The 25,875-nt window shown below is 43.1% G+C and overlaps 1 protein-coding gene across 2 annotated transcripts in view; it reads left to right on the top strand.

Moving 5' to 3' along the window:
- ESR1 (estrogen receptor 1) overlaps window positions 1–25,875 on the top strand; it is a 587,957-nt gene that overhangs the window by 330,764 nt on the left and 231,318 nt on the right. For both annotated transcript variants that reach the window (XM_030198471.1, XM_030198472.1), the window contains one exon: window positions 5,896–6,012. In XM_030198471.1, coding sequence (XP_030054331.1) covers window positions 5,896–6,012 — 117 coding nt within the window. The remainder of the gene's footprint in view (window positions 1–5,895; window positions 6,013–25,875) is intronic.

Genomic DNA, 25,875 nt, shown 5'->3' with positions numbered 1-25,875 from the left:
TAATTGGGCAGTGTCATGCATTGCCAAGATAGCACAGGAGCCTTTACCTCCACCGCAATGGGTGGCGGTAAGTGCTCCCTCTGAAATGGCAGTGCTGCAAATGTGAACTTACCGCACGGTCATTTCTTTTTTGGGGGCTTTTTGCCCACTGTGGTAAAAGGGACCCTGGCAAGAGGCAAAAATGGCCGCTGCCGCTAACGCAGGGCCCCTTTTACCACAGCTTGGAAAAAGGGCCCCTTAACTGCTTAATGTCACTGAATATCAGCACAAACTGCTAAACTGAAAGCCGGCGATTTTGTGAGTGGTCTGGGGCGGAGTCAGCATATATTTGGCTAAGTGCTGATATTCAGTGGACAAACTGGACTGCATTGAACTTAGTCCTATGTTTATTCAGTTTTGCTTAGGCATTTAAGTGCTGGATATCATACTTGACCACATAAGAGAGAGCTGGCCACACAAACCCAAATATTCAATGCCAGTGCCTGGACATGGCCCTTAGTTGCTAATCACTGGGGTTAACAGTAAAATAACACGTCTTAACAGTAGCCCACATTGATATCTTCCCCACTAAGTCCCTGAGCTCAAACTCTCTTTATTTTCCATGAAAAACTGTAATTGAGCTAGTTCATACAACATATAAGAGCAATTCTCAAAAAATATTACATATTTACACAGATATCTTAATTGAAGCTTTGCACCTGAAGTTAATATATGATTACAATATGTAAGAAATGTTTTCCATCTGCTCTGTGTCCATCTTGAAACATCAGGCAAAAATTATGTTTGCTTATTATTTATAGCCCACCTTTGTTGAAGGCGGGGAGCACAACAACATACATATTAAAACATTCCCATTAGAAGACAATTAACAGTAACAACATCAGTCCAGACAATGGGCACATCAGAGTAAGTCATAGTCTTGGTCAAGCAGATAACGCTTCAGCATCAATTTGAAAGTAGATACTTTCTTTTGTTGCCTCAAGCCCAAAGGCAGTTCATGCCACTTCTCGTCATGGAGGAATACAAACCAATAGCATAGTTCTGGTCACAGAACACTTAATATAGTAAACACTACGCTAATGGTGCCGAGTCTCTGTGTTGATGAACAGGGGGGGTGCAACCATCTTAAGGTCAGAAAAGTAGACAAATATAGATGCTACCATCACCATTTATTTTATTTTTGTTACATTTGCACCCAGCGCTTTCCCACTCATGGCAGGCTCAATGCGGCTTAAATGGCATTGAAGGACTATTCTTATGTTCTCATATTTCAGCACCTCTTATTTCTGTATCCCTATCCACCCCCTCCATGTTCAACATTTCCCTTCTCTCGTTCCTATCTTACCCCCCCCCCCCCCCCATATACAGTGGGGGAAATAAGTATTTGATCCCTTGCTGATTTTGTAAGTTTGCCCACTGACAAAGACATGAGCAGCCCATAATTGAAGGGTAGGTTATTGGTAACAGTGAGAGATAGCACATCACAAATTAAATCACATTGTGGAAAGTATATGAATTTATTTGCATTCTGCAGAGGGAAATAAGTATTTAATCCCTCTGGCAAACAAGACCTAATACTTGGTGGCAAAACCCTTGTTGGCAAGCACAGCGGTCAGACGTCTTCTGTAGTTGATGATGAGGTTTGCACACATGTCAGGAGGAATTTTGGTCCACTCCTCTTTGCAGATCATCTCTAAATCATTAAGAGTTCTGGGCTGTCGCTTGGCAACTCGCAGCTTCAGCTCCCTCCATAAGTTTTCAATGGGATTAAGGTCTGGTGACTGGCTAGGCCACTCCATGACCCTAATGTGCTTCTTCCTGAGCCACTCCTTTGTTGCCTTGGCTGTATGTTTTGGGTCATTGTCGTGCTGGAAGACCCAGCCACGACCCATTTTTAAGGCCCTGGCGGAGGGAAGGAGGTTGTCACTCAGAATTGTACGGTACATGGCCCCATCCATTCTCCCATTGATGCGGTGAAGTAGTCCTGTGCCCTTAGCAGAGAAACACCCCCAAAACATAACATTTCCACCTCCATGCTTGACAGTGGGGACGGTGTTCTTTGGGTCATAGGCAGCATTTCTCTTCCTCCAAACACGGCGAGTTGAGTTCATGCCAAAGAGCTCAATTTTTGTCTCATCTGACCACAGCACCTTCTCCCAATCACTCTCGGCATCATCCAGGTGTTCACTGGCAAACTTCAGACGGGCCGTCACATGTGCCTTCCGGAGCAGGGGGACCTTGCGGGCACTGCAGGATTGCAATCCGTTATGTCGTAATGTGTTACCAATGGTTTTCGTGGTGACAGTGGTCCCAGCTGCCTTGAGATCATTGACAAGTTCCCCCCTTGTAGTTGTAGGCTGATTTCTAACCTTCCTCATGATCAAGGATACCCCACGAGGTGAGATTTTGCGTGGAGCCCCAGATCTTTGTCGATTGACAGTCATTTTGTACTTCTTCCATTTTCTTACTGTGGCACCAACAGTTGTCTCCTTCTCGCCCAGCGTCTTACTGATGGTTTTGTAGCCCATTCCAGCCTTGTGCAGGTGTATGATCTTGTCCCTGACATCCTTAGACAGCTCCTTGCTCTTGGCCATTTTGTAGAGGTTAGAGTCTGACTGATTCACTGAGTCTGTGGACAGGTGTCTTTCATACAGGTGACCATTGCCGACAGCTGTCTGTCATGCAGGTAACGAGTTGATTTGGAGCATCTACCTGGTCTGTAGGGGCCAGATCTCTTACTGGTTGGTGGGGGATCAAATACTTATTTCCCTCTGCAGAATGCAAATAAATTCATATACTTTCCACAATGTGATTTTCCGGATTTAATTTGTGATGTGCTATCTCTCACTGTTACCAATAACCTACCCTTCAATTATGGGCTGCTCATGTCTTTGTCAGTGGGCAAACTTACAAAATCAGCAAGGGATCAAATACTTATTTCCACCACTGTATTTCTTCAACAAGGCCTACAAAAAGAATCCATAGCTGCTCTAATCCACCTCACCAACTCACTGAGCTACGAAAGTCCACCTCAATACTTACCCGCCTAATCACTTCCTTCTTTCTTCCCTTACTCAATCTCTGCACATTACTAATTTTATCTGATATTCTAGAATTACATTGTCATAACAAAACTATGTAAGCCATTAAAAAACTATGTAAACCACATTGAGCCTACAAATAGGTGGGAAAATGTGGGACACAAATGCAATAAATAATAATAATAATAACTGCTTTTAAATATTGAGCCCCAAAATTGTTTATGTATTAGGGTTTCTTTAAGCAAGATGGCATTTGTAAGTTCACTATATAACGTAACATCATTCGTAGATTTGAATGAATGCTAATTATTTTCTGTGATTTGAACTTAATGGTAGCCACTATTAGTATGTCTTACATTTACAAAAAAAAAGCACCAAGGGCGCATTTTATGATCGGTGTGGCATATTTGTGCCAGGACATAGTGGCTTCTGATGAATTTGGAATTAATTATTGAACTGAGTATTTGGACCATCTTTATTATTTCTTGGATAGCTTTTGTTTTTTTCTGAAGAGCTACCATGTCGACACCTGACGCAGGCATGGATGCTGAAACACAGCACGTGTCGGGTTTTGTAAATAAAGATCTGTTTACTATCCTCAGTCCTGCAGACCCTTGGTGCTTTTTTTTGTTGTGGTTTCACATTTTGTGCTTTGGTTTCCCTCTCTTTGTGCTTATGCTTTATATTTGCACAACTGCAGTTACACCAGCCATAGACCTAATGTAAATGTAGCACCTAAATGCGGCAGAGATGTAACTTACAGTATTCTGTCAGTGGTGGATGTTAGGTGGGAGCCCCGCCTGTTGCCCACCAGTGCCCCGCCCATGTGCATGTGCATTTATGCACTATGGTTCAAATTCTGTATATTGTGCCTGAAAAATGGGCACCAATTAAAGACATGCTTAGTGTGATTCCATAAAGATGTGCATAACTTAATTGAACAAAAAGCTAATCAATGCGGATAATTGGGAGATAACAATCAATTTTCAGCACTAATTGGCAATAATTAGGATTCAGGCGCATATCCGATTCTATAACGGATTACACCCAAATCCTATCATGCATAAAAATTGGGGTCATGGTTAGGGGCATTTCTTGGGGCGTTTGCAGATTTTATGCGCATTGATACAGAATGCCTAAGTGCACTTCATTTAGGTGCTAGTATTTAGGTCTGCTTATAGCAGGCCCAATTGCAGCCGCCTACAGTTAGGTGCAGCTTAGTGCTAAGCGTGAATTTCTAAAGGAAGCATACTCATTATAGAATCGTGCTAAGTGTGTCACATTGGGGTCCTTTTACCAGGGGCATAGCCGAACACCCAATTTTGGGTGGGCCTGGGCCCAAGATGGGTGGGAAGAAGAACTCCGCTCTGTTGCACAAGTGATTTGGTCTCTCCCTCTCTCGCCTGCATGCCATATGGTCTCTCAAACATCCCCCTCTCCTGCATGCCTTTTAAATAGCAGATTTTCATTGGCAGCGAACAGCAACTAATATACACTGCATGTTGGCCCCACAGCCTTCCCTCTGATGCAACTTCCTGTTTCTGCATAGGCAGGAATACATCACAGAGAAGGCTTTGGGGCCGGTGCAAGCAGTATGCATCAGTCTCTGCTCTCTGCAGGTGAAGATCTGTTATTTACAAGGTATGCAGGAGGGACAGTTGTTGGGAGTTTTCAGCTGGTGGGGCTCGGGGATCCCTGCCAGCCACATCATAGGTATGCTGATACTGGGTGGGCCCAGGCCCACCCAGGTCCACCCTTGGCTACTCCACTGCCTTTTACTAAGGTGCACTGAAAAGTGGCCTGCGCTAGTGTAGGCATGTGTTTTGGTTGCGCACAGATCCATTTTTCAGCGAACTTGTAAAAAATGCTTTGGGGGGGGGCAAAAATAGACATGTGGCAAAATAAAAATTGGTGCGTGTCTATTTTGAGTCTGAGACTACATGTTAACTGGGCGGTAATGGTCAACGTGCGTTCAAATGCCAATTACCACCCGCATGCCGGAAATAAAAACTATTTTCTGGCGCACATAGTGGATGCACGTAAAAAATGAAATTACCGCCTGGGCCACGTGGTAGCTGCGTGGTAACTCCAAATTGACGTGCATTGGGCACGCATAGTAGGCGCCTATGCAGCTTAGTAAAAGGACCCCATTATTGGTGACGATTTTTAGGCACTACTTATAGAATTTACCCCATGCCACTTTCACGCCCTTACAGAATAGCGCCTTGGTACCTTGCTGGCACTTTCATGGATAAGTGTACACTTATGTGTGTAAGTTCTAGTATTCTGTAAATTAACACATGCAAAGGGTGTGTAAACGCACACATCAATCTTTACTTCAGACAATACAGTGGTACTTATCACAGCCAGTGCAGTTATACCATCTGCCAAGGCAGTTGAAATCTGAGATCCTTAAGCAAATTTCAGTGGTAAGGTTGAGTGCTCTGAATTATGTCGAAACAAAAATAAGAGCATTTTCAATTGCAGGTCCATTGTTATGGAAAGTTCTCCCTGGCTATTTACGTTTTTGTCCCACTTTGTTACAATTTAAGACATTTTTGAAAACTTACCATTATATGCAAGCCTTTTCGGACCCTTGATGTTGGAGGTTTTACAGCAGGTTCTTGTGTATGATTCTTTGTCTTTTGTATTTGGGTTTTAATAGAGAATGTATTGTTTTACGTGTTGGTTTTATTTATGTAGCATAATTTATACATGTTTTACTGTTGTAAACTGCCTAGTTTTAGGTGGGGAACAAATTTTAAAAATAAATGAAGAATAGAATTGCCCTGTAACTACTTTGGTTTCATCTCTCGACAATCTATAAGCAATGTTCTCTTGTTTTGATTTACAGGCCATAATGACTACATGTGTCCAGCAACCAATCAGTGCACCATTGACAAAAATAGGAGGAAGAGTTGCCAGGCCTGTCGGTTGCGCAAGTGTTATGAAGTGGGCATGATGAAAGGGGGTATGTACAGTACTGTAATCAACTATTGATGCAAAAAAAGAGTGCATGATGCTTTGTAATGTAGAGATAAGACATTATCATTTGGGTAGAACGACATGTGTATTTTTACCCACATTTAATGCTGGGCCAGGATTAGGGCATGGATCATGCTTTAGTTGGAAAAATTACTCACAGGAAACTAATTGCAAGTTTCTTTGGGTATTTTTTTTCCATAGGCAATGTTCACAGTAAAATTAGATGTATACTTTTACTTGGTACAAATGCTGTAAGTAAAGAGCACAAAAAAAGGTGTGTGGGGGGAAACAATCTTCCATAAATCAGCACGGCAATGACACAAAAGTAGAAAATGCCACACAATGTCAAACTGGAACAAGACAAAAGTTTAATTGGTCGAAAAGAAGACAAAATGCTGACAGAAACACCCAACACAGGCCATGTTGGGTCTTTCAGCATTTTTTGTACTTTTGGACCAATAAACTTTTGACTTGTTCCAGTTTGACATTGTGTGGCATCTCCCACTTTTGTGTTGTTGCCTTATAGGTAAAGAGTACTCATGATCTGTACAGGAATTTCAGATGATATGGAAATTGCCCCATGAATAAATGTAAGGCTCACATGCCTATTCATAAGGTTTCAAGACAACTGAGGGCCTAGCCTGTAGTGGTAAATGACTTCTAAGCTACTCACAGCCGCAGGCTGAATTAATCCTGGATTTTCAATGCTGGGACATGTCTCGTACCGGCTGATTTTGAGACTGGTGCCAGTTAACTCGGCAGATAAAGCTAGGAAAGCCTTTCAATGATCCTAACTTTATCCACTCAACTGGTTAGCAGGGTTAAGTGCTGGCTCTGAACTCAGACTGCCCCTAACCTAGGCGATCAGAAGGGATATTTAGTGATACTATCTGGTTAAGAGCTTCTCCTGTCTGGTTAAACCCTTTTGAAGATCGATCTCTGAATTTTGTTTTTAATATTATGAGCATTATTATGAATATTCAAGTAAGATATACACACCTGTGAAACAGTTTGCCACAAAATTAATGAGAGAGGTCTTGCATAAAAATGTGCAAATAGGAAATATGCAAGTTTTGGAACTATCTGACAATGAAAGAATAAGCAAAAATAAGAAGCAATACTACTACATCCCGGGGCAAGTTTCAAATAAGATGCATATGTCTGTGGGAACATTTTATTCACAGATTTTGCACCCATTTTTAAAAGGAAAAAAGTTACCTTTGACAATTAACTGAGGTAAGGAGCAGCAAAAATCTTACATACATAAGTATGGCCATACTGGGACAGACCAAAGGTCCATCAAGCCCAGCATCCTGTTTCCAACAGTGGCCAATCCAGGTCACAAATACATGGCAAGATCCCAAAAAAGTACAAAATATTTTATACTGCTTATCCCAGGAATAGTGGGCTCTCCGCTGTGGAGCTTAGGGAGTGAAACAATTTCAATGACATCCTTGTTTTTCACATACAAAATCCCACGAACAAGGCTGCTGAGGGAGGGCAAGGGGGACAAAATTACCCGGGCCTCTCTCTCTCTCTTTCTCCGGCTCCTGATGGGACACGAGTGTTCGTGTCCCGACAGGAGCAGGAGAGAGAAAATTCCGGTGCCCGGGCCCCCTTTGGAGGCTGGCGAGGACCCAGAGTTTCCTCCAGCGCTACTCTTCTGCCCGTTGTTGCGTGGCTGCTTTTCCTCTCAGGCGCGCATACTCGGTTTTAAAATCGAGCATGCTCTGAGAGGAAAAGCTGCCACAGGGGCAGGCAGTCTGGAAGAAGACGTCTTCTGCTGGTGGGTCCTTGGGATCCCTGTCAGCCAAGGTATTTCAATCTTCAATTCTGTTGCGTCAGCGGCAGCGATTGGGGGGGCGGCGGCAGCAGCAGCAAGTGGGGGGCGGCAGTGGACAACGATTGGGGGGGCGGCAGCCCTGCCCCAGGCCCGGTTCAGTCTCTCGACGGCCCTACACTAATATATAAAGTAGATCACTGAAGACCTTAAACATATTTTCCTCTTAATTTGACTGATTTCTTTAAGTACCATCTGCTTTGGCAACACACACTCACTTTTATGAATTAGATATAAACTAGTTCTTCAGGTTTATCATTCTCTCACTTTTGCATTTTTCAGATGCTTCCCTCCCTTTGTCTTAGCCTCTATACTAGTGCAACCATTATCTATATACCTCTTCACATGAAAATAGGAGGGCCAATACGGTTTTATGTGGATAACTACTTATTTGAGTAATACTACCCTTTGGTGCAGGTAAAAAAAAAAATTGGTGTGCTTTAGATTTCCCTTTGAAAAATAAAGCTGCATACCTGCAGGCCTGCAAGCACTGTGGACATTTCCAAAACTGCTCTCTTTGGAGATGAATCAATGGATGCCTCTCTTTAGACAACCCAATGTTATGCAGTAAGGGCCGATATTCAGACCATGGGAGTTAGCCGGGCTGGCCCCTGCGGTTGGCGCTGAGCCTGGATATTCAATGCCAGGCTGTTTCTGGTGACCCGGCATTGAATATCTGGATTATTTACGGCCAGTTTCAACTTAACTGGCCAAGTCAATATTCAGCACTGGCCGGTTAAGTTGAAACTGGCCAAAGATTGGTCTGCTATTTCGGCAACAGAATTTGGCCAACAAACTTAGCTGGTGATGCGCTGAATATTTAGTGCATAGCCGGCTCTATCAGGAGATATAGGGGCCCTTTTATTAAGACATGTAAGCACCTATGTGCATACAACCTGTGTCAAATTAGAACTTCACCCAGATACCACGCGCCCCAGGCAGTAATTCTAATTTTTACGTGCGTTCAATACGCGCAGCAGAAAATATTTTTTATTTTCTACCGCATGGCGCTAAATGGGCAGTAATTGGCAGTGTACACACGCTGATGATTACCACCCAGTTAACGCATGAGACCTTACCACTAAGTCAATAGATGGCAGTAAGGTCTCAGGCCCAAAATGGATGTGCGCCAATTTTTATTTTGCTGCATGTCCATTTTTGGTGGCACACTGAAAAATGGATTTGCACGTGTCCAATACACGTGCCTACACCAGTGCGAGCAATTTTTCGGCGCGCCTTAGTAAATGGACCCCATAGCCAGTTATCAGCTAAGTGCTGACTGTGAATATTGAGCAGGAGATAACCGGCTATCTCCCACTGTACATTCGCGGATAGATAGTTAAGCGCTATTTAACTGACCAGGATTGGGACCTGGCTGTTAAATAGTGCTGAATATCTTTTCTATAATGATATCTTGACTCTCGGATTGTTATTGAGTACTTGTTCAAAACAGGGGCATAGCCAGACTTTGGCGGGGGGGGGGGGGGGGGGGGGGGGTCCAGAGCCCGAGGTGAGGGGGCACATTTTAGCCCCCCCCCAGTGCCGCTGACCCCCCCTGCCATTTTTGACCCCCACCGCCGCCAACACCACCACCTTTGAACCCCACCAGCGCCAACCATTTTGACCCCCATTCCTGCCGCCACCAACCCTCTCCCGCTGTTGCTGTTGGGTACCTTTGCTGGCAGGGTCCCCAAACCCCGCCAGCCGAAGTCCTCTTCACCGGCGCGGTCGCGTTGCTGATCTACAAGGCTTCTGTTTCAGTGAGTCTGACATCCTACACGTGTACGTGCTGGACATCAGACTCACAGAAACAGAAGCCTTGCAGATCAGCAACGCGGCCGCGTCGGAGAAGAGGACTTCGGCTGGCAGGGGTTGGGGACTCCCGCCAGCAAAGGTACCCGACGGCAGCACCAGCGGGGAAGGGTTGGCGGCGGGAGGGGGGTCAAAGGGGTTGGCGGTGGGGGGCCAGGGCCAAATCTATGGGGGCCCATGCTCCCATGGCTCCACGTAGCTACGCTCTTGGTGCAAAAAACTCGGGTAACAGGCCAGCTAAATCTAGGCAGAGTTAAATCCCAAGTTGATCTTGGAGAAATAAATATACATTCGCCTTAGAAATAGGGCTTCCAAAATAACTATATAAGTCTTATTAAGAATGATAGGAATTGCAAAAAATAGCATGTATAATTCAGATTAGTATGGGTTAATATGTCTTAATGTGCATTAACACATTAATGCAGGATCCAAAATGAGGCTCTAAATAGAAATAAAACAAAACATAGAAAAGAAAATAAGATGATACAGGACTTAACAAAGATCTGGGCATTCTATCCCACTATAAACCATAAAATGATATGGCTTTGTCACCCTCTTTTCAGCCATCCATCTCTCCCTGTCTCTCATCCACCCAGTTCTCCCTGTTTCTCGCCTAACCCACCCCACTCACTTCCTGTGAGACTGTCATTGGAATGCTTTTGTGTTTCAATTACATATTCTGATATTTGTCAATATTTGATTTCCGATCTGAAGAAGAACGGTTACCTTTGAAAGCTAATAAAAAAAATGACCTATCTGAGCAATCCATGACCACCTACCATTTAGAAAAGCACTAAAAACCCATCTATTCAAACAAGCCTACCCAAAAAACCCAGATTAATCTCTTGAACCCATCTACCTTACATATACTGAAGAGAAAACAACATTGACCCAGACTCTAATCTCCCACCTTACCTTCCTCTCTCTATCACCTGTCTCTACCTATCTATCCATCCTATTATTATGTTATGCTTAATTTCCTACTTTACATATCAAACTTCTGTGTTACCTATTACTATGTAAGCCGCATTGAGCCTTCTTTTAGTGGGAAAGTGCGGGATACAAATATTATAAATAAATAAATAAATTTCTATTTATTACCTTTAAAAGTGGACTAACACGGCTATCACACCACTTTACTCAAAATGAGGCTAAAAATAACAAACTGCATAAATAACAATTACATGAATTGCTATAATAATGCTCCCCAATGGCGTTCCTAGGGGGGCTGACACCCGGGGCGGATCGCAGATGTGCCCCGCCCCCTGGGTGCAGCGACACCCCCGGCGAAAGGACACCCCCCCCCCCGTGAAAGAACCCCCCCAGGTGCACACCGCTGTGGGGGGTGCCACGTGTGCCTGTCCGTCATTCGTTCTATGCTCCCGCTCTGTCCCGGAACAGGAAGTAACCTGTTCCGGGCAGAGGGAGCATGGAACGAACGATGGACAGGCGCGCGCGGCACCCCCCCCCCCCCAGCGGCATGCACCCGGAGGGGACCGCACCCACCGCCCCCCCCCCTAGGAACTCCACTGATGCTTCCACAGTTGCTAGTTCTGCTTATTTTGCTTCATAAAATCAATTAGAACAATGCCATGTCATAATATCTTTTCTTTTTTTTTTTTATGAAGAGTTGACCTCTGTTGAATCCATTTTCAAAAATGAAAGTTGGATTTTTAAATTGGTGTAACCATTAATGGAGTCAGAAATGTGTTTTGGGGAGAAAGAAAATTATAGAAATTATCTATACCTCCTCCTTTCCTCACTAGAAGACCCTTTTGGAGTCTGTGCATTTTTAATTTCAGTACTTGTCTACAACCGTCTTCCCATGATCCAAAGGGTTATCATGTACCGAACAAGTACACGAAAAATTTAAAAAAAGACAAGTGAATTGTGACAGTGTGTACTTCAATGTGAATTCCCATCCACCGTATGAGGCAGATGCTGGCAGGAAGAGAACCAGCATAAAATGATCAGATTTATTCTTTCATGGTGGCCAATTATGTTAGAGTTTATTTTTCAGAATTTGCTGTCTTTTCTCAGTCCTATACTAACATTGGATAATGGCAAAACATTTGTACTTTGCAAGGACATGCCGCACTCAAAGTCCTAGCTCACTCCCACATCAATTGTCCACCCATCACATGCTTTTATCTCAAAGAGTTTGTTTATCTGAAATTCTTTCAAAAGCATTAGAATTCCATTATACAGGACACATGCTATTGACTGAAAATGAAATCAAAACAAAACAATGATAGGAGGCACCGTAACTACCTTCAAAATTTTCTGTTGCATTTTTGTTTGTTATAAGCCGCTCTGGGACCTGCGTTGAGAAACATTAAAATATCTCCTGATCTTTCATTTAGAGTGAGTGCTGTATTAAAGATTCACCTAGATCTGAAACAGGGAATGTTTGGTAGTCTTTCCAAACTACTGATCACTAATGAATGTATAAGTCTGAATGATGATAATTCTAAAGTTGAATGCACATTTTTTTAAATATTATAAGAATAATTCACTAACTCCTGCTGAGTTAGTGCATTGCTACAGTGGGGGAAGGGGATGACGATGATGATGAATTGAGAAAAACGTTTTTTTTTTAAATCACTTTATCATTTAGTTGCTGTACTTTGAACCTCTTCTAATTCTATTATATCTTTTTTGAGATACGGCGACCAGAACTGAACGCAATACACAAGAGGCAGACGAACCACGGAGCGACCAAAGGCATTATAGTTTTTTCGGTTTTATTCACCATCCTTTTCTTAATCATTCCTAGCATCCTGTTTACTTTTTTGGCCACTGCCGCACACTGAGCAGATTTCAGCGTATTATCTATAATGACATACAGATTCTTTTCTTGAGTTCTGACCCCCAAGGTGGACCCTAGCATCAGGTAACTATGATTCGGATTATTTTTTCCAATATACATCACCTTGCATTTGTCCACATTAAATTTTATCTGCAGTTTGGATGCCCAGTCTTCCAATTTCCTAAGGTCTTCCTGAAATATTTCACAGTCTGCACGTGTTTTAACAATCTTGAATAGTTTTGTATCATCTGCAAATTTGATCACCTCATTCGTTCCAATTTCCATATCATTTATAAATATGTTGAATAGCACTGGCCCCAGTACAGATCCCCGTGGCGTTGCACAGTTCACCCTGCTCCATTAAGAAAAATGACCAATAACCAATTCCTAATCCACACCAGAGCCTTGCCTCCTATCTCATGACTCTTTAATTTTATCAGGAGTAACATAGTAACGTAGTAACATAGTAGATGACGGCAGAAAAAGACCTGCAAGGTCCATCCAGTCTGCCCAACAAGATAAACTCATATGTGCTACTTTTTGTGTATACCTTACCTTGATTTGTATCTGTCATTTCAGGGCACAGACCGTATACGTCTGCCCATCACTATCCCTGCCTCCCAACCACCGGCTCTGGTACAGACCGTATAAGTCTGCCCAGCACTATCCCCGCCTCCCAACCAGCCCCCCCTCCCACCACCGGCTCTGCCACCCAATCTCGGCTATGCTTCTAAGGATCCATTCCCTTGGAACAGGATTCCTTTATGTTTATCCCACGCATGTTTGAATTCCGTTACCGTTTTCCTCTCCACCACCTCCCGTGGGAGGGCATTCCAAGCATCCACCACTCTGTGAAAAAATACTTCCTGACATTTTTCTTGAGTCTGCCTCCCTTCAATCTCATATCATGCCCTCTAGTTCTACCGCCTTCCCATCTCCGGAAAAGGTTTGTTTGCGGATTAATACCTTTCAGATATTTGAACGTCTGTATCATATCACCCCTGTTTCTCCTTTCCTCCAGGGTATACATGTTCAGGTCTGCAAGTCTCTTCTCATACGTCTTGTAACGCAAATCCCATACCATTCTTGTAGCTTTTCTTTGCACCGCTTCAATTCTTTTTACATCCTTAGCAAGATACGGCCTCCAGAACTGAACACAATACTCCAGGTGGGGCCTCACCAACGACTTATACAGGGGCATTAAAACCTCTTTTCTTCTGCTGGTCACTCCCCTCTCTATATAGCCTGGCAGCCTTCTACTTACTGCCACCGCCTTGTCACACTGTTTCGTTGCCTTCAGATCCTCAGATACTATCACCCCAAGATCCCTCTCCCCGTCGGTACCTATCAGACTCTCACCGCCTAACACATAGTCTCCCGTGGATTTCTACTCCCTAAGTGCATCACTTTGCATTTCTTCGCATTGAATTTTAATTGCCAAACCTTACACTATTCTTCTAGCTTCCTCATGTTTTCCACTCCCTCCCGGGTGTCCACTCTGTTACAAATCTTAGTATCATCTGCAAAAAGGCAAACTTTACCTTCTAACCCTTCGGCAATGTCACTCACAAATATATTGAACAGAATCGGTCCCAGCACCAATCCCAGGCACTCCACTACTCCCCTTTCCCTCCTCCGAGCGAATTCCATTTACCACCACCCTCTGGCGTCTGTCCGTCAACCAGTTCCTAATCCAGTTCACCATTTTCAGAAAGCTTCTGATAAAGCTCCTCATGAGACTGGGTGACTGGAGAATTAAATCAAGGATGTGCTATAGACGTAATCTACCTAGATTTCAGCAAAGCTTTTGACACGGTTCCCCACAGGAGGCTCTTGAACAAACTGGACGGGCTGAAGATAGGACCCGAATTCAGCCCGTCCAGTTTGTTCAAGAGCCTCCTGTGGGGAACCGTGTCAAAAGCTTTGCTGAAATCTAGGTAGATTACGTCTATAGCACATCCTTGATTTAATTCTCCAGTCACCCAGTCTCATGAGGAGCTTTATCAGAAGCTTTCTGAAAATCTAGATTCTGTATACTACATTAACAGGCTCACCTTTATCCACATGTTTATTCATGCCTTCAAAGAAATGAAGCAAATTGGAGAGGCAAGATTTCCCTCGGTTGAACCCATGCTCACTCTGTCCCATTAAACTATGTTTGTCTACGTGTTTAGTAATTTTATTCTTTATAATAGCTTCCACTATTTTGCCCAGCACCAACATCAGGCTTCCTGGTCTATAATTTCCTCAATCACCCCTAGAACCCTTTTTAAAAATTGGCGTCACATTGGCCACCTTCCAATCTTCAGGTACTACGGACGATTTTAACGACAGGTTACATATTAGTAACAGCAGACCAGCAATTTCATGCTTCAGTTCTTTGAGTACCCTTGGATGTATGCCATCTGGTCCAGGTGATTTACTACTCTTTAATTTGTCAATTTGGCTCTGTACATCTTCTACGTTCACCGAGATTTCTTTCAGTTCCTCTACATCATCACCCTTGAAAACCATTTCTAGTACAGGCAGATCTCTTACATCTTCTTCCATAAAGACAGAAGCAAAGAATTCATTCAGTTTCTCTGCTATGGCCATGCCCTCCCTAAGCACCCCTTTTGCTCCTTTGTAATTTAACAGTCCCACAGATTCCCTCACTGTTTTTCTGCTTCTGATGTACCTGAAAAATTGTCAACTTCTAGAAATTACTTATAGAGACTATCTTTGTAGCATAATGGTATACATTGGTATCTAGGAATTTTAGAACTATGGGGGAAAAAAGAGTGATGGGCAAGAACAGAGATTTATTTGGACCTGCACGTGCAGATGATGTTTGGAATGCTAGCAAAATTCAGCTGGTCACCTTCCAAACCAGTCTCTTCCTGATGCTCTTTTGAATATGGTTTCTCTAAAGAGTTTGAAAGTCCTATCAAAATAACTCAAGATTTTAAATGATTTTATTTATTTATTTATTTGTTACATTTGTACCCCACATTTTCCCACCTATTTGCAGGCTCAATGTGGCTTGCATAGTACCGTGAGGCGTTAGTCGCCTTCGATGATGAAACAAATACAAAGTGATGTTATTATCAAAGAGGTTCATGTGTTACAGACACATTAGGAGAATCGTAGAGAAGAAGAGTTATACAGTGTTCATTTCGGGCTTTGGTTTCATTGTGTTTCTGGGTTCAGGCACTTAAGTTGGGTCAGTAGGGTATGCCCACTGGCTTTGTACATTTTTGAAATATTATGCTGATATGTTTTGGGAAGCTTGCCAGATGCCTTTGGGAAGCTTGCCAGGTGCCCTTGGCCTGGATTGGCCGCTGTCATGGACAGGATGCTGGGCTCGATGGACCCTTGGTCTTTTCCCAGTGTGGCATTACTTATGTACTTATGTCATTGTTTAAGAAAGTTACCATTACATAACATAATTCTTCCATTGCCCAATCTTGCACCAAAAAATATGTTTTCATTCTGTTTCCAGCTAAAGAAAGCAACTAATATTTATATTCTTGACTTACAACTATTCCTCATTTTCAAGGGAACATTTTTTACAAGGGTTGAAGACTGACCTGTACTAAGGAAACATAAGAGATTAGAAGCCAAATTAGAGAAATTTGAAACAGGGAGAGAAAAACTATGCATTCCAGAAATTGCAGTGTCAGAGATTTTCCTGAGGCTTTTTCTGACATTTTTGTGTTCCTGCCCTATACTCTTTATAGAGTAGACTGTTAATGCTTTCTTTGACTTGCACTGTTAGTCAATATTTATCAGATTTATTTTGTTGAGGTACCATCTCTGTAGTTCTCGGTGTTTTGTCGGTCAGAATTCCCATCATGCACTGCTACTTTCTGGCACACAGAAGCATATGCTTATTTCAGTGGTTCATCCTTTGGACTAGAAATTGATAAGAGATTGCCAGAAATGTATCATTTTACTGTACCAGCTGAAATAAAACAAACATCAGGGCCAAGAGACTAATTGTTGATCAGTCATCAGGTCCTAAAGCATGATATATTTCTTGTAATCCCACATCATCACTTAACCTGCCACTTTAGCCACTGGTACAGGATCAAAATGCCAAAACACAGAAGGCTGTAAGCTACTGGCACACAGTATCAGTTCTTATCTAAATGTGTCTAAGCTGCTGTATGGAGCAATCTATCCACCTGTAATATATGAAACATTGATCTACTGCACATTGCACTCTGCATTCAGGATAAAGGATTAGACTTGGAAACAAACTGGGATGTTTTTCATTTCACAGCTTGCACTGAACACAATCCTTTTGTCTGGAAAAGCAGCTGCACCACCTTGATCAAATAGTTGTTAGAGATCATTGCATGTCTCACGTATTCTGGAAGTGTTTGTTGAAAAATGTTTTCATGTCACGCGTAGCCTACAATGGCTTTCAGGAATGAGATTAGGTGGTGAGAGGTGGGGGGGGGGGGGGGAGGGATTCAGGGTTTAGGTGAGGGTTCAAAGACTTCATGATTGAATAATACTTATGGATAATGGGAGTGTGGATTGAAAGACTGAGTGGGGATGCAGGGATTGGACGATAGTGAGAGCAAAGGAACTGGGTAGAATATGTGTAAGGGTGTAATAGATGGACTGGGGTATATGAAACAGTTATAGAAATATGGAGTGGGGTGGAGGGATGGTGTGAAATTGTGAAGGACATGGGCTGGAAAGGAGAGGAGAGGCAAAAGAAAGGAACAAGTCTCTGAAGGAGTGAAAACAGGTATAAATGGGAAAAAGGCGAATGGGGTAAGGAAAGATATACAGAGGATCAGAGACAAGTGCGAAGGTCAAGGAAATGATAAGTGACATGGAAAGAGCTGGGGTTGAGGAAGAAGTGAGATTCAAAGAAAGGTTGATGAGGGCTTAGGAGACTGAGTACAGAGCGCTGGAAATGGAAGACTATGGAACAAGTAAAAGAAGAGGAAGAAAAGGGGAAGGGGTGAAAGAAAGGAAGAAATGGGCTGACAGAGGAGAAAGAATGGGAGATTAAAAGTTAGTATGCCGATAGTAAGGATTGGGGGACAAGGGGGAGGAGAGATGAAATCTAGCTACAGTATGAGTGGATAGAGAAGCAGAGAAGAAAGAATGGAGAAAAAGAGGAAAGGAAAAGATCAATGTCAGACACAGATTTAGGGAAGGAAGGAGAAGGATGAAATGAAGAGGAAAGTTTAGAAAAGGACTTAAACAACCACCAAAAATAAAGTGAAAAGGGAGGCCGAGACCACCCCAATTTTATTTTCAGTTGTAGTTATTACACAGTCAGCCATTAAAATATATATTTCTTACATCCTTTGTATTTAGCTCAGTATCGGGGGCATTTCTTTTTTCTTTTTCCTGTTTTTATTTATCACATATCATACTACTCAAAAGACGGTGGTTTCTCAGTATTTCCATTTCTAATTTTATGTATGAATATAAGAATTACCATAACAGGGTGAGACCAAAAATCCATCTGGTTCAGTATAATGCTTCCAAACATGGCCAATCCGGGGGGAGGGGGGAGGCCATGAATGAAGATTAGTGGTGATGGTGGAGGGGGGATTTGACTCACTGGTGGTGGTGGGAGGGGGGGGGTTAATGAAGGAAGAAATGGGTCATAGGGCCAAATATAGTTTTAATCTAGCATTGCCTGCTCTATTGGGATATTCAGCACCACTTTGCAATCCAGATAGAGGCACTGAATATATTGAGTATTTTTAAATGCCTCATGTGGCATTTTAAAAAAACATCAACCACATTGTTTCTGTATTGACCCATTAGAAGTTATTTCTGCCTTTTACTCATTGGTGTTTAGAAGTATAGGAGGTAATTTTACCAATCTTTTCTGTGTGTAAAAATTACCTCACACATAAAAGTGTGCACAATGCAATTACGTGCATACTTATACATGACTTTAGAGTAGGTACGTTCGGGGAGGAGTTTGGGTGGAACATGGTGTAGTTGCAATTTACACACACATTTTGGGCCACAACCTCAATCTAGGCACTATTTCTACACAATTTCAGCTAGTATTTTATAAAGGCCAATATATACCCATGAACCTTTATAAAATAGGCTGCAAATGTGAGCCCTTCAAAACCCACCAGAAACCCACTGTACCCACATGTAGGTGCCCCCCTTCACCCTATGGTAGTGTTGTACAGTTGTGGGGAGTGGGTTTGGGGGGGGGGGGCTCAGCACATAAGGTAAGGGAACTTTGCACCTGGGAGCAATTTCTGAAGTCCACTGCAGTGCCCCCTAGGGTGCCCGGTTGGTGTCCTGGCATGTCAGGGGAACCAGTGCACTATGAATGCTGGCTCCTCCCATGACCAAAGGGCTTGGATTTGGTTGTTTCTGAGATGGGCGTCCTCGGTTTCCATTATGGCTGAAAATCGGGGACGGCCATCTCTAAGGACAACCATCTCTAAGGTCGACCTAAATTTTGCGATTTGGGCATCCCCGACCGTATTATCGAAATGAAAGATGGCCGCCCATCTTGTTTTGATAATACGGGTTTCCACGCCCCTTCAACGGGACGTCCTGCAAGGACGTCCTCAGGAAAACTTGGGTGCCCCTTTCGATTATGCCCCTCCACGTAATGTTGAAGGCCTGGCGAAACAGCCATGTCTTTCTAGCTGGTTTAAATTTTTTAACTGAGGATTCAGATCTGATTTTGTGAGGGAGGGAATTCCAGTAGAAAGGTACAGCAAAATAAAATGCAGTATCTAGTGACTTTGAGAATGGCTTGTTTAGGGTTAGAAAGGACCAAGGGATAGTCATTTAGGGATTAGAGCAAACGCATAGGTGAATAAGGAATGGTGAGATTAAATAAGTACTGAATTGTTGTACACCCATCCGAAAAGCTTTGAAGGTGATAATTAAGAGCTTATGGATAATTCTTTGACCAATGGAAAGCCAGTGATATTTCTGGATTGGGGAGAGGCATGATCAGATGTTTTGGCATGATAGAGTATCCTGATGGTTGTGTTTTGTAATGTCTGAAGTCATTTGAGCACATAACGCGGGAATCTAGATACTTAATGTTGCAATAATCCAGTCTGGAAATTAGTAATGACCGAATGAGTGAGTAAAATGCATTGTGATTAAAATACCTCTTAACTACGCACAACTGCCTAATGATGAAGAAGCCAGTTTTACATACATTAGAAATCTGTGTAGAAAATGTCAACTGAGAATCTAAAATAACACCTAAATTCCAGAAGAAAGGGACTGGAGTGATAGAGGTCTCCAACAAATTTAAGGTAGCAGTTGAACTAGGGCTTCCTCCAGTAAACCAGCAGGCTATCATTTTTTCCTTGTTCAGAGCCATGTTGTGATCAAGGAGTCATTTCTAAACTACAGAAAGGCAATGTTGTATGGGTTGGATGGAGGAGAAGTGTGGACTGGTCAGGAAGAGTAGAAGAATATCATTCAAGTAAATATGAGAAGAGATACCATAGGATTGAATAGGAGCAGCAAGAAGCCTAAGGAATACATTAAAAAGAAGAGGTGAAAGAATAGAGCCCTGGGGGACCCCAGAAGTCAAGGGCTAGGGGTGGCTGTAGAGGAGGAGGAGGTGACTGACTACCTGATAGGTGCATCCTGAGAGAGAAGAAGTAAACCAACAGATCCTGATACCCCTAGAGGGGAATAATCGAACGGCACCGGCGAAATAGATTGCCGGCGATCTATATTGGCGGCGCCGCAAACAGCTGGCCGAATCGTATTATTGAAAAAGAAGGCCGGCCATCTTTTCTTTCAATAATACTGTTTGGCCCGGCCAAATGCCAGAGTTCGTCGGGTTTGAGATGGCCGGTTTTGTTTTTCAGCGATAATGGAAAAAAATGCCGGCCATCTCAAACCTGGTGAAATCCAAGGCATTTGGTTGTGGGAGGAGCCAGCATTTGTAGTGCACTGGTCCCCCTCACATGCAAGGACACCAACCGGCCACCCTGGGGGCACTTCTAAAAATTTTTAAAAAATATACAAATACCTCCCAGGTGCATAGCTCCCTTACCTTGGGTGCTGAGCTCCCCAAAACCCACTCTCCACAACTCTACACCACTACCATAGTCCTTATGGGTGAAGGGGGGCACCTACATGTGGGTACAGTGGGTTTTGGGGGGTTTGGAGGGCTCAACACTTACCACCACAAGTGTAAAAGGTAGGAGGGATGGGCCTGGGTCCGCCTGCCTGAAGTCCACTGCAACCAACAAAAACTGTTCCAGGGACCTGCATACTGCTGTCAGGGAGCTGGGTATGACATTTGAGGCTGGCATACAGGCTGGCAAAAAAGGTTTTTATTTTTATTTTTTTTAGTGTGGGAGGGGGTTGGTGACTACTGGAGGAGTACAGGGAGGTCATCCCCCATTCCCTCCAGTGGTCATCTGGTCAGTTGGGGCACCTTTTTAGGCTTGGTCATGAAAATAAAAGGACCAAGTAAACCCTGCGAAATACTCATTAACGCCGCTTTTTTTCCATTATCCACAAAAGTCAGCCATCTGGTAGCCACGCCCATGCCCGCCTATGTCCCGCCTTCACTATGCCACCGACACGCCCCCTTGAACTTTCGCCGGCTCGGCGACGGGAAAGCAGCGATGGTTTCAAAAAAGCAGCTTTCAATTATACTGATTTTGCCGCTTTTGAGAGATCGCTGGCCATCTCCCGATTTATGTCAGAAGATCGCCGGCGATCACTTTTGAAAATAAGCCCGCTAGTAATGCAAGCTGTAAAATAAAAGTGAGTGGTCGACGAAATCGAAAGCAGAGGAAAGATCTACAGTCAATGCCAGAACTATATTGTGTTTGTCTAGGTGTGAGTGTATTTTGCTCAAAAGTGCCTCAAGAACAGTCTCAGTATTTGCGTTGGGCCTGAAGCCAGATTGTCTAGGATGTAGGATCATAGATTTACCAATGAAAGCTAAACATTGAACATAGACCACGTTTTCTAATACTTTAGAGAGAAACTAAAGATTTTATACCGGGCGATAATGAGCTGGGATCTGAGGGTCAAAGGAAGGCTATTTTAGAATAGGACGGACAATGGCAGATTTCCAGGAGTCAGATAACTGGCCAGTTGAAAGACTATTATTAATTAAAACTAAGACTGTAGGAAGCAGCTGTAATTCACTTACCATGACAATGGAAGGGTGTCAAGTAAGGATGTTGTAGTATACAAAGAAGAAAGTGTCTTATGAAAGGGAATATAAAGTTTGTTGTTGAAAAGAGGTCCACTACGATGTCCCTGAAACTAAGAAAACTGATGAATCCAGAAGTGGAGAGGTTTGTTAAGCTGCCTGCACGAATAGTGAGTCCATGTGCCAAACAATGTTTGGCGGCCGAACAACCCTGGCTTACCTGCAGAGGGAGATGAAGAGCAGGACCCTGGAACCACCACCAGGCGAAAGTAAGCGAAGCCAGAAGACAGGTTCTGGCAGGATCTCAAGGCGAGAGGCAGACAGCAAGCAATAGCATAAGTCAGGTCCAGGCTAAGTCTCTAGGCAGGCAGCAAGCAAAAGCAATAGTCAGATCCAGGCAAAGTCTCTAGGCAGGCGGCAAGCAAAAGCAGTAGTCAGGTTCAGGCAAAGTCTCTAGGCAGGCGCAAGCAGAAGCAGTAGTCAGGTCCAGCCGAGGTCAGATCAGATCAGGCAACAAGCAGTAGAAGATGCAGTCACGACAAAGCACCAGCCACTCTACCTAAGTAGAAGCCAAAGCAAAGCAAGTGGGAAAGGCTTACTCTTAATATAGCTCCCTCCCTTAGAGAGACAAGCTACAGCTGGCAAGGGCAGGGAGACTGAAGTCAGCTGGCCAGGGAGAGCCCGATAGGTCGATCGGCAGGAGGAGGCGGAGTCCGGACATGGGAAGCCAATCCGGGCGTAGAAGGCAGGGCCTGAGTTCCCGGGCTCTGTGCCCGGAAGAGGAACGCTGCTCCAGGAGCGCCTGCGCTGCCAAGATGGCTGGCGCTTCAACTGCAGGGACGACCAATTCGGGGGCAAGGAGCCCTGCGCCGGTGCTGTCCTGCTGGTCGGGGTAGCGTACATGGCTGCCGCTCCCTCTCATGGAGGCGAGGCCAGGGAACAACCTAGCCGCAAGGAGCGGCGTGATGAGCGGGCGGGACGCGCAGGTGAGAAGCGCGACATTGTTGAAGCAGATGTAATCGGAATAAATGAATCCACATAATTGCTAGGAAAAGAAGAGGAACCAGTAGGGAAAAAATTAATAAGATCCTGGATTTTAGTAGTAAGGTATTGAGAGAGATGTTCTGTCATTGGGCCCAGATGTGGAGAGTTGGGTAAGTTAATCACAGCTAGAAGGGATGTCAGGTTTCAGAAGATTGAGAACAACTCCCTAGTTGGTTTGGTAGCTTTCTTCACATGATCAGAGTAGAATTGAGACTTAGCCTTTTTTAACAGGTAATTATAGTTCTTAAGTTCAGCCCTAAAAAACAATAAAGCGAAAACTGATCTGGTCTTTTTCCATTTGTATTCTGTCTGACATAACCGTCGCTTCTGATTCCTCAAATCCACATGATACCAAGGCTTCCTTCTGGGAGCTGAGAAAGGGTAAGAGAAGCAATCTGATCAAGGTCTTTTGGAGTATTGTGTTCAGTTTTGGAGATCATATCTTGCTAAGGGCATAAAAAGACTTGAAGCTTTTCAGAGAAAACTGATGAAGATGGTATGGGGGCTTGCATCTGAAGACATATGAGAAGAGACTTGAAGACCTGAACATGTATACACTGAAGAAAAGGAGTGACAGGCTGATATGATACAGATTTTCAAATATTTGAAAGGTATTAATCTACAAACAAACCATTTCCAAAGATGAGAAGGTGGTAGAACTAGAGGACATGAATTGAGGTTACGGGGGGGGGGGGGGGGGGGGCAACTCAGGAATAATGTCAGGATGTACTTTTTCAGAGAGAGAGAGGTAGATACCTTGAATGCCCTCCCACAGGAGGTGGTGGAGATGAAAATGGAATTCAAAAATGTGTGGGATAAAACACAAAGAAATCCTGTATACAGGACATGGAACAAAACAAGCTTAGTGGTGATTAGATGGCAACATCAATAATTTGAAAGCAAAGCCAATGCAAGGCAGATTTCTATGGTCTGTGCCCTGAAAATGTCAAGGACAAATCAAGATCAAGTATACATATGTAATATCACACCCTACCTTATGCTATGAGTTTACCTTATTGGGCAGACTGGATGGACTGTACTGCCATCATCTACTATGCTACTATGTAATAGCAATAACATGCACGCTTTTATGAAAATTGGGTATAGCTATGTTCAGAGGCAGATTTTGGGTGGAATACGGGTGGAGTCCTGATTTACATTCATTGCATATAAATTTTATATGCAGATGCATGTACTTTACAGGGTTCATGTGACTGACAATTTTTGTGGGATTCATAATGATATTTTATAAAGAACATAAGAACATAAACATCTCAAGAAACTGGTAGTGGTACTGAAAAAAGGTACAAAGAAGAGTGATCAAATGATTAAGTGAATGAAACTCCTCTCATGTGTGGAAAGGCTACAGAGATTAGGGCTCTTGAGCTTGGAAAAGAGACAGCCAAGGGGAAATATGATTGAGATCTCTATAATCCTGAGTGGAGTAAGACAGGTAAATGTGAATTGATTGTTTACTTTATCAAAAAGTACATTTAAAACAAATTGGAGAAAATATTTTTTCACTTATAGTTAAGCTCTGAAGGATTGTCTTCGAAAACTAATGAAAGAATGTATTGTTAGTCCAATAAAAAAAGGCATCATCTTATTTTCTTTTCTATGTTTTGATTTATTTCTATTTATTACCTTAATTATCTCTGAAATCACTAAGAGGCAGAAAAGAGGCTTCTTGTGCACAAGGCATGAAGAAAGATTCTTCAGCACAGGGACTGGCACATCCGAATAAGCCTTCCTTTGCTGACACTGCTTCCATTCTCTCATGCAGTAACTTCAAGAGTCTAGCTCTGCATTTTCAGCACTACAAATTGTCTATGTTGCTACAGGTTTTACAAACAAATCTGTGCATACAGACGGATGGTCTAACAGGCCCTCCTTCAAAGGTACCGCTCATGAAGTGAAACATGCCTAACATTTTAGGGAACTTTCAAGTCTGTGGGAGAAGTGCGCATGTTTTACCTGCTCCGAGTGTTATAATTTTCGAAAGATATTCCTGTGCAAGTAAACCTGGGGAATTTAGAACATTTCTGACAGAAAATAAAAAGATTTGACTCTTACGCTAAAGAGACCCACAAGTCTCAGAGGGTGCAGCCTATCTCAAGAAAAACACCTAAGCATTCATTCTGCAGGCTTTTAGAACAGCCCCACCTGGAATTATAATACATTACCAGTTTCATTGCAGTGTGTATAATCTTTGTTATTCCTTTTATGGCCATTCAGAGTAATGCCACTGATTTAAAAAGATTTGCAATTGAACAGAGGAAGAATAAAGGACAACAAAGGGTTTCATTTACTTTACCTATTGTACCTGTCCTTTAACCCTTGAGTGGTCAGTTTTCCAAGGGATTTCTACCCGGGTTAAAAAAGGAAACCCTATTAAAATGGCCCTAGGACTTCGTGTACAAAAGGAACAGGACTGGAATTGGGCTATGTCTGGGTATTTTTTTCAGGTATTTAAACTGCATTTTATAGCCTTGTAAATCCTCTGCTCTCTGGAAAAGTGCTACTGACTGGGATATTCAGAGGCACTATTTGAATAGGGCCTGTGAATATCCTTTCAGACAGCTTTAGTACTATCCAGAGAGTGCCAAAGTGCAGTGTGGGTGTAGCCAGAATATATCCAGATAGTGGAAATATTTGGTCAGCCACTATCAGGGGAATTCTATAAATGGTGCTTAAAATTGGCATGTGCCCAATTTGCAAGCACAATTTAACTGAGTAACAAATCTATTAGCACTAATAATTGGGCACTAAGAATCAAATATTGGCATTAATTGGCAACAATCTGGATTTACCCACATGCAAGCCTAGTCTCACCACAATGTTCCATGAACCAGCTGGCTCTTCGGGTCAGGTCCCCAATACATGGCCACAGATGTTTCAGTTTTTACTGAGCTGGGCACAGGCCGGGGCCGGGATTGATCCAGGTAGGCTGTAGGGTTTTAAGCCACACTTGTACTTTTTCTCTTTAATAGTCTTTGAGTAAATTGAATTCACTCACACACCAATGAAACTCTTCACTCCAGGTTTTATGTCAGATGCAAAATTCAACTTTACTGGAATGCTGCAACAGGCAGATAGTCTAAACTTAATACTTTTCTTTAACAATCAGTTCGCTTGATATCAAAACAGTTCACTTTGCTGAAAGAGGTTTTTGTGCCAATCCAAGACTCTTGGTGTAAAATTCCAACTA

The sequence above is a fragment of the Microcaecilia unicolor genome, chromosome 3, assembly GCF_901765095.1.
Source record: "Microcaecilia unicolor chromosome 3, aMicUni1.1, whole genome shotgun sequence".
NCBI lineage: Eukaryota > Metazoa > Chordata > Amphibia > Gymnophiona > Siphonopidae > Microcaecilia > Microcaecilia unicolor.
Note: the sequence above shows the minus strand (reverse complement) of the source record. Positions and strands in the feature narration are given on the sequence as shown.